The sequence below is a fragment of the Parambassis ranga genome, chromosome 7, assembly GCF_900634625.1.
Source record: "Parambassis ranga chromosome 7, fParRan2.1, whole genome shotgun sequence".
Lineage (NCBI taxonomy): Eukaryota > Metazoa > Chordata > Actinopteri > Ambassidae > Parambassis > Parambassis ranga.
The window spans coordinates 20,882,935-20,892,577 of NC_041028.1; the positions used below are offsets into that span (position 1 = coordinate 20,882,935).

A 9,643-nucleotide genomic window follows, 5' to 3' on the forward strand; every position below is an offset into this window, starting at 1 on the left:
GCCAATAATGCGTCTTTGTGAAAGTGCACTCCAGACAAACTCACATGTGGGAGTAATTTAAGAGGGAAACACTTTTAGGAGCGCTCCTAGCACGCAGGGAGGAGGAGGAGGAGGTGTGTAGCAGGGGGTACCCCCCACCCATCCACCCTGCCCTCAAATAGCCGAGCAGGGGTTAATAAGCCCTCATTTCTCGTGCACCTCGGTGGCAGCATTCCGCGAAGTTTCCAGTATGCGTGAACACAAACTGCACGGGAGCTGCTTCCTTCCACGCAGCGGGACTCACGCAACTTTCTGACTGCACTTTGCTTCCACACCTGACGGATGAGGACTTCTGTCACTTTTTATCACTCCTATCACACGCAGCTTGCGTAAAATGTGAGTTGCGTCGAGGTGCATTGTTTTCAGTCAACACGTGGACTTTTTCATATTTTTCCCCCAATCCAAATTCTGAATTTAGTGGACATGATGTTTTTAGGAACGCCAGGCATTCTAGTTTTGGTTCTTTTTTGTGCGCAAGAGGGTTTATCAGTGGACTATGAGGCGCGCCTCGGCACCAGTGTCCATCTCCAGGTGAGGATGGTTTTTAATTCTTCTGCTGCTGTTTGACACACGCCCCTTCAGGCTGGAAGATAGCCTGATCATATAGAACTGTGTTTGATAGAAGAGAATACGTTTGCACTCTGCTTATCAGATACTGTTAAATACAACCAATGCAGCTTAATATGTATATATATATTTATTAAATATCACTTCTCTGAGTTTCCACTCTTTAAAAGGTATTTGTTTATGCTAAACTCCCATCAATGTGCAGGATATTTGGTAATGTATTGACACAACTGTCTGTGTGTGTGTGTGTGTGTGTGTGTGAACCATGCAGCCCTGTGTACAGTGAAAGCATTTATTTCCAGTTCCACTTCCCCTCCATTCATGAATGGCTTTGATTCAGACTATTTTGACACAAAATCTTTGACCCCACTCTCCAATAAGCAGAAGGTGGAGATTATTTAAAAAATGAGACTTTTTAAATACTGAATCTGTGTTTAATTTGACAAATGAAGATGTTTGTTCTTTTTTTGCAGAGAAGCAGACGTCAAAGCAAACCAACAAAGCCGGTGGTGAGTTTGTGTGTCCGTTTGGTTGTTGGTGTAGGATTGGGGTACCTTTGTCCCACAAATACCTGTGAACAGGCAGCAGTGTCTCTTTTCAGTAGCTGCACTGTGGTTTCTTCCTCAGTTTGCTTCAGTGTTAACTGTGAAGCAATCCCCTGGAAACATACAGTAATTCTGTCTGTATGGCACCAAACCACAGCTTTCCTAAATACCAGTGAGTCAGGAGAGGCCTGATGTGGCTCTCCTCCTCCTGCCTGTCGCCTCGTCCTGCAGTACTGTGGCCAGCACTGACCAGATTGGTCTCTGCAGGCGCCAGCGTTCCCTCAAGTAAACAAGAGGAGGGCAGAGGCAGCACACGGGGAACTGCTTTGTGTTGTTTCTGTGACTCGTCAGGTCTGTGCAGGACAAGCTGTGCTATGTGGTGGCCTGTCGTGTTACCAGTGAAATTCTCCAGTCTTCAAAGTGCATTGTTTGTGTTCTGGCACCACAGCTGAAGGTGACAGACTACCATGTGAAGTGTTCTGTGGCGTCCCGCTATGCCGTCACCACGGTCCAGAGCTCAGTGTGGAACCAGCTCCCTATCATCAAGGAGGCGGCCTTTGAGGTGGACCTGCCCTCTACTGCCTTCATCTCCAACTTCACCATGTAAGTCCAATCTTCTACCTTTGTCAACAATCAATCATGGTGATCAGAATCCAGTTCTTTAAACCAATGGACTCTTTAAAGAAGTTTCTTTTTTCACTCTGCATTAGTGATTCTGAAATGTAAAACTAGTTTAGCTAACCAGACTGGTCAACCTGCTACCAAGCAAGATACCTACTTAGCTGAATTAATAGCCAGTATTAGCTGAGTTGCTAACTTGCTAAGGAGGTTTGCATATAAAGAAACCACTGAGATACTGCCCTGAATGTCTGAAAACATCTGTTTGAAATCCACGCGGAAACTTTTTGGAACATGAATGCCCCAATGTGTTCCTCCTAACCTTCACCCAGGAGGGTGGCAGTTTAGGTTTAGGCATACACCTATCTTGGATAGGTGTAGCATAGCCTCGTGGTCTGAGACGATGCTGAGGGGAATCCGTCCCATCTGAACATGCTTCTCTGCAGCTTTCATGGCTGCCACACTGAACTCTTCAATCCTGGACAATACATGGTCTTTATCTCCATATGGCCACAGGAGGGCGCTAGATATGCAAACACTTGGTGATTCATTACTTAAAAAATTCATTGCTCATCCCCATCAGAGTGAGTGCTGTCTTTAATGTACTCATATTGTAACATGCACTGTAAGGATGGGTTTATAATCCACACGTATCAAGTTGAAACCTGTCATTTAAATATTATTCCTAACCTGTAGAAACAATTTTTCTTTCCCATATGTTGAAATGAGGAAAGTAAAGCCTGCGTTGATGGGCGGACTCCAGAAATAAAACTTCAGAGGAATTATGTAAGGAACTCCAATTCCGGTCTGGAGGAGATGCATAATCTGATTACTATGAGGCTTGGAAACCACTCTCCTCTAAAAATGCTAAATATAAACAAAACAAATAAGTCAACATTGCGAGCCTGGAGCTGGATTTGGGAGCGGAAGCAGGTCAGGAGGAGGGAGAACCTGAGGGCAGATGAATACCAGGCTTTGTAAATGGAAGTCAGAAAGTTAATAGAGAAAATGACAGGAGTTTGTGCAGTCCCCCCTTTTTTCTCCCCCACACAGTTTACTAAGGCACCCTGCCAGTTTAGATACGCTGCATGTACACACACGCCTACATGTGCTGTATGTATGTGTGGCTGCATAGGTGGACTTTGTAAGTATGTGTGAGTTTGGGCAGCTTTTTGCAGCCATAATCCTTCACTTCTCTCCCTTTCTTTCACGCTCACTGTGATACTGCCAAAATACCCAGGAGGAAAAACGCTGTGGCATAAGTATTGCGTTAGTTCTTTGGCATGTCTGTGTCTGAAACTGAGAACTCTGTGTTCTGTGTGTGGGTCACTGGTGTACAGCCATTCCTGTAACCCCCTCAGCCAGCCACACGTATAAATACAAGCGCCTCCATTTTCCACTCGGAGCTCTCATGCCGTTCTGCTCTATGTCTCAAACAAGACCTGCTTCAGGCCTGTGGGTTTATTTTCGTTAGCCCTTGATGTTTTTGCTCTTTGGATATATTTGTTCAAAGGACTTGACCTTAATTTAGCACCTTGTCACGTGACTGTGGTGGTCACTAGAGACTAGGAAGTGCACTGTGTGGATTGGACCCCCTTTTTCTGGTTTTGGTTGGGATTTTGCTCCCAGCGGCGTACCTCTGGGGCATCATCGGCCTGCATGATCTCTCTTCATTAATCCTGTTTTTAGAGGGAAATTACACTTTTCCATTCACCCTGTTTATGACCTGCACTTCCACTTCACACGGTATGAACTCCCTTTGTAAACAGGCCTGTTTGTGAAGCAGCTTTGCTCTGAAAATGTAGAAGGTGCAAAATAAAGACAACTCAATGCAGGCCAGGCTGTAACATAATCTGGCTACTGTGAGTCACACAGAGAGCTGTTTCTTCTTCTTCTCAACTCTTCATCAGCACCTCCAATGGCAAGGTGTATGTGGCCCAGGTGAAGGAAAGAGCGACTGCCAGGAAAATTTACGACGCTGCTAAGAAGCAAGGGAAAACAGCCGGACTTGTCGCTACCAAGTCAGTCCCAGGAAACATTGACTGTGTCCTCAGAATATTTGTTGCATGTTCAGTTGGATTTCTTTGTGGTGTTGCAGAGAGAGGGAAATTGAAAAGTTTCGTGTGGCAGTGAGCGTGCCGTCCGGAACTCTGATGTCCTTCCTGCTGTCCTATGAGGAGCTGTTACCGCGTCGACTCGGCCGCTATGAACTCAGCGTGGGCCTGAGGCCCGGACAGCTCGTGCAGAACCTCACGCTGGACGTCAGCATTACGGAGAGGACGGGCATCAGTTTTATTAAGGTGCTTCCTCTCAAGACCAGCCGACTGCTCTCCAACTCCGCTCAAGGTACAATCTGAATTTCCCCTCAGGGATCAATAAAGCATCTGTCTAATGTGGAGGATGGGCAGTGTTTCATTCTCCTCCTCTTCTACTGTTTTTCTCTCTATGACATGATTTAACTGTGTACTTCTTTCCCACAGGTGATGGAGCCGCCCCTCCCTCCACCCGTGTCGAGCGGAGTGCTGGCTGTGCTCGAGTTCACTACAGTCCCAGTCTACAGCAGCAGAACAGCATCTCCTCCAAGGGTCTCAATGCAGACTTCATCATTCAGTACGATGTGGACCTGACTGACCTCATTGGTGACATTCAGGTCAGTAGCATCATTTTTCTTTTCTCATTTACTTGAATTCTGTTGAATAAATGTGGTTTTAGTGACAGCTGTCTCCTTTCTCGCCCTCTGTCAGGTGTATGATGGCTACTTTGTGCATTACTTTGCACCCAGAGGGCTTCCAGTAGTTCCCAAGGATGTTATATTTGTCATTGATGTCAGCGGCTCAATGATTGGCACCAAGATAAAGCAGGTAAAGTGGACAAAGAGCATAACAAATAAATATCTGCTCAATGTACCTTAGTAATTGTTGGTATGCTGAAAAGTTGGTGCCTAACCCTCACTGTTCTGTCAGTAAATCCAGTTGTTTCTGTCAGTAGACCAAGCAGGCCATGAGCACCATCCTTGGAGATCTCAGAGAGGGAGACCACTTCAACATCATCACCTTCTCAGACAAGGTTCAGACCTGGAAGAAAGGTCGAACGGTGCGAGCAACACGGCAGAATGTGCGAGACGCCAGAGAATTTGTGAAGAGGATTATTGCAGAAGGATGTGAGGATGTCATGTCTGTTTGTTCTTTGTTTCCTGTGTGCCTTTAATACTGATTGAGTCTTGTCCTATTGTTTTGTATCAGGGACCAACATTAATGCAGCTCTTCTCTCAGCTGCCCAACTCGTCAACCCACAAACCTCAGGATCTTCCAGACGCCTCTCCTCCTATCGTGTGCCTCTGGTGATTTTTCTCACCGATGGAGAGGCAACCATTGGAGTAACATCCGGTGACATCATCCTCACCAATGCCAAGAAGGCCTTGGGCTCGGCCTCTCTGTTTGGCCTTGCCTTTGGAGATGACGCAGACTTCCTTCTTCTTAAACGCTTGGCTCTGGATAACCGCGGTGTTGCAAGGATGGTGTACGAGGATGCGGATGCAGCCTTACAGCTGAAGGGCTTCTATGACGAAGTAGCCAGCCCTTTGCTCTCTGACATCCAGCTGTCTTACTTGGATGATCAGGCGTTTGACATCACCCGCTCCTTGTTCCCAAACTACTTTCAAGGGTCTGAGTTGATCGTGGCCGGGAGGGTCAAACCAGGGGTCAAAGATTTAAAGGTGTCAATCTCAGCCACTGACTCGAAGCAGCACATGAAGCTGGAGAACGACATGCTTATTTCACCTACAAAGGAAAATGAAAGTGCAGATTCACTTAACTGTTCAGGAGATTTAGAAGGGATCTCCAGCTTTGTGCATCGTCTCTGGGCATATTTCACCATCAAAGAGCTGCTGCTGGCCAAACTGAACTCCACTGACCCTGCAACTCAGAGACTACTGGCAGAAAAGGCCACCAACCTCTCCCTCAAATACAACTTTGTAACACCAGTCACTTCTTTGGTTGTAGTTAAGCCAGATGCAGATGAAGCAGCTCCAGCAACTGCAAAACCTGCAACTATAACCACAGCAACGACGACTACAGCCACCACCAAAACACCAGCTGCTGGGACTGCAAAGAAGGCCGGCTCAACATCGAACCTAAGACCCAAAATGAAACCAGATCCACCCCAGCCACCTCCAAAAAAACCTTCGCTGCCAGTTTCCGTAGCAAAAACAGCAGTTTCTCCATCCAAGAAAACAACCACCACCTCCAGTCCCACCTCTGTAAAAACAGCCCCAGCTCCGTTCTCTGGTAGAAAGCCCACTCCTTCCCAAAACGATTCTAAAACCGCCTCCCCTCCAGCTGGAAAGATATCCACTTCCCTGCTTAATGCTCTAAAAACAGCACCACCCCCTGCACCTGGAAAAGTCTCCATGAAAACAACCACTCCCTCAACAACCACCACAATGCCCGCATTCACCACCAGTACCTCACTGCCGCTCAGTTCTGTCAGAACCGACCCTGCACCCCTGACCCAGCAGCCCAGTACAGCGAGGGCCGCTCTACCTTCCGTTAAACTGACTCGTCCCTCCACGGAGACAGAGAACGGCATCACATCTGCTCCAGATGTTCACCAGCCTGAAATTACCACCAACGCTCTGCCGGGCCTACCGCCATCGCTCGCCTCGCCCACCCCGGCCCCAGCTCCAGCTGTGCAGGACAACGACACAGACACTGACACCAACCTGAGCATTGCCACGCTGGTGTCGGCCACCTTCGCTCCCATGCCCGGTGTAACAGATGGGCCACGACTCTGGGAGGCAGCGGGGCTTCTGGGTAGGCTGTGCTCGCTCATGTCATGACGCTGAGTTACAAGCTAAATGTTAATGGTGCAGATTTATTTAAATATTTGTTTTGTCTCTGTTAGACGTCTCAACCTCCATTCAGATCCAGAGAAAAGGTAAAACTAAAGTTGCTCTATTCACTACTCCATCATTCTGCCTCAGCTTTTGAACACATGTTAAAATAGTTTTACTATAAATAGGAAATAGTCTATTACTGTTACTGGATAACAGTGAAATATCGATGTTTAGCTGATGTATTGATATGTTTTTATTGCATATTTCCTGTGGCAATCCAGAGAAGTCACATACATACTGATTCCTTTACACTTTACTGTAAAGTTATTAAGCTGAAAGCTCAGTCTGAACACTTTGTAGAGCCGAATATAAAGCTTTAATCGTGTTTTTCTTTTCTGTTAAATAGATATCGACCTCGTCAAAGGTGAGTATCCCTGCTAATTCACCACCATTGTTTTTCCCACAAACAGCAGAAGTGTGTGTGTCCTGAACCTCCTCACCAATTTCCTCCATGTTTGTTTTAGACTATGATGCAACCTATGACTACGACTACGATCTCAGCTACGATGCCTGTAAGTTTTTTCTGCAGCTCTTCACTGTCTCTGCCTTTTAAACCTGAAAATGACACAGAACATGTCGGATTTGTTTTTCAGGGGACGACACGGCAGACCCCAGCTCATTTGGTGAGAATTGAGATGCCTTAAACATTAATAGAATCTATTGCAGAGATGCTGCTGGCAGTACATGTGCAGTCATGTCATTGGTTGCAGTGCTTGCGAGTGAGGAGGACTGTCCTTCAGTTGAATGTCTTTTGCTTTTAGAACCTCAATCCAGGCTGACAAGTGTCCGGATCTTCTCCTCCTCAGGTCAAGAGTCCATGTTTCATTTATTTGCCTGTAATTTTACTCTCAGAGTTATTGAGAAGCTATTGATTCTTATTAGTCTTGTGTGTTGTAGTCGATGGAGATCCTCATTTTGTGGTCCAGCTGCCAAAGGTGCATCAGAACTTGTGTTTCACAGTAGACGGCAGAGCCAATGACATCCTCAGACTGCTGGAGGACCCAGAGAGAGGCATGCAGGCCAATAATCACCTAATTTAATATTAAATCATATTATTTTGAAGGTTTCTTTTCCTGAATGTGTATATGCATCTTTCCTTTTTAAGGGATCATTGTGGACGGGCGACTAGTGGGAGCTCCCTCCAAGCACGGTGCTGAAGACCGCGCCCGAACCTACTTTGACCAGCTCACCATCTCCGCAGCAACGGGCGGCTCTGGCGACATCATGATCACGCTGTCATTGGACGCCGTGGTGATGGAGGGCGAGGGACGGGAAACTCTGCCCATCAACCAGCAAGGATCTGTGACGAGGCAGGGTGTGACGGTGACCGTAGACAACCATCGGAGCTGCTATATCGAGCTGGCCAAGGGCGTGCACTTCCTAGTTCTGTTCCACCACTACAAACACCCCAATTACCTGCAGATGGCTCACCTGGGCTTCTACATCAGAGATGGACGGGGACTCTCGGACTCAACCCAAGGACTGCTGGGTGTGTGGATATGTAGTTATTTACATTTTTCAGCCTCTATGAACCAGTTTTTCACTCTACCCTGCACATCAACTGTATAAAGTCTGCAGATTTTGTGTTTTTACAGAATCCTGTTTGCGTAAATGGTTTATGTTTTTTGGTGCTTATATTGGGTTATAATGTCCAACAGATGGCAAGTTCAAGTTGAAGTCTCATGATTCTTCCTGTTTTTACAGTTTCTGTCTTTGTTTATAATTTTAAAATCATTTTGAAGTCCCTTTAAGTTTCCCCACATAATAATTCAGTCGCTGTAGCTTTAAATGCTAATGACCTGCTGCTGGCCACGCCCCATTTTCCTGAAAAGGCCTGTTCCATAGATAACCTGGAGAAAATGAAGCAGACGGACCAATATGACTGCCAACAAAAAGACAGGAGCACCATTGTCCTTATAAACTGGGAGCGGGGCGTATGCATGAAAACCTTCACACCTGACTGGTGGTTGATCTGTGCTCACATTGGGAACACAGAGAATTCGGTCCACTTTATCTGAATACCTAGTTTTTATGCCAAATCTGTCATCAAAGTATAAAGTAGCAGTAAATCTCCTTTGTCTGCCTGCAGGTCAGTTTCAGCATGCTGACATGAGTGTGAAGGTGCAGAAAGAGGATCAGGACGGAGGCCCTCAACCATCTGCCAGGGAGGATGTTGCAGCCCGCGGGCTCCTGAGGTGGGGGTCAGAGCACATGCTGGTCACCTTACAGGATAAGACGCTGAAGGACTCTGTGAGAAAACGCCACCCGGGCAAATGCTGGGTGGTGCCCAAGGCAGAGGTAACGAGACTACTGGGTCATTCATACGAGAGCTACGTGGTGAATCACGTGTAATTCTAGCCGAGTCGGCACCGCACCGACGCCTCTCTGACGCGGTTATCAGACAAAGGGTGAAAAACCTAAAGCGGGACCTCGCCGGGCTACAATGACGCGTTGCTGCGGTCGCTGAGTGAATCTGTGAGGAGAACAGGTGTGGCTGCAAAAAGGGGGAGGCGAGGGTGTGACAGAACAGCAAGCAACAAAGTTACATATAAAGGAATGAAATATAGCGAAGGACTGAACGGTGCCTTTGTGCCTTCTCCATCACTGGATTTGAACTGGATTCAAGCTCTGTGTTCTGTATCTGTGACAGAGACGTGATGTTCTGCCAGTCGCATGGCAACCGCACAACGTCCATTTGTGCTGCTGCAGTTCCTCCAACATGTCTGTTCACCAGTTATCTATCGGATTATTCCTTTATGGATTATTAATCAGAGCCAGTTTCATTTTTAGGACAAATGTATATAAAATATTATGTATAGATAAAAAAAAAAGGAAAACACAAATCCAAATCCGGGTCTTTCCAGGTTTGCCATGTGCTTTTTATTTTTCTATCATTTCATTCATAGTTTAATTCATTTTATTTGTTACACAAGACATTAGGCATTGTTCACATACTAGTGATCAAACAAGGACAGTAAGT

The 9,643-nt window shown here is 46.4% G+C and overlaps 1 protein-coding gene across 4 annotated transcripts; it reads left to right on the top strand.

Moving 5' to 3' along the window:
- Positions 1 to 179: 179 nt before the first annotated feature.
- On the top strand, positions 180 to 9,538 carry itih6 (inter-alpha-trypsin inhibitor heavy chain family member 6). Of its 4 annotated transcripts, none has more exons than XM_028409456.1 (17): positions 180 to 570; positions 1,080 to 1,115; positions 1,600 to 1,754; positions 3,680 to 3,790; positions 3,868 to 4,115; positions 4,250 to 4,419; positions 4,514 to 4,630; positions 4,758 to 4,929; positions 5,012 to 6,580; positions 6,672 to 6,704; positions 7,010 to 7,027; positions 7,128 to 7,175; positions 7,257 to 7,286; positions 7,374 to 7,469; positions 7,561 to 7,674; positions 7,769 to 8,152; positions 8,753 to 9,538. In XM_028409456.1, the coding sequence occupies exons 1-17, from the start codon at positions 463 to 465 to the stop codon at positions 9,013 to 9,015; spliced, it is 3,672 nt and encodes a 1,223-aa protein (XP_028265257.1). In that variant the 5' UTR covers positions 180 to 462; the 3' UTR covers positions 9,016 to 9,538. The 4 variants fall into 4 exon arrangements, with proteins under 4 accessions (XP_028265257.1, XP_028265258.1, XP_028265259.1 ...); XM_028409457.1 differs by having other exon boundaries at positions 7,425 to 7,469; XM_028409458.1 differs by lacking the exons at positions 180 to 570; positions 1,080 to 1,115; positions 1,600 to 1,754 and adding an exon at positions 3,167 to 3,224.
- The last annotated feature ends 105 nt before the right edge of the window (positions 9,539 to 9,643 follow it).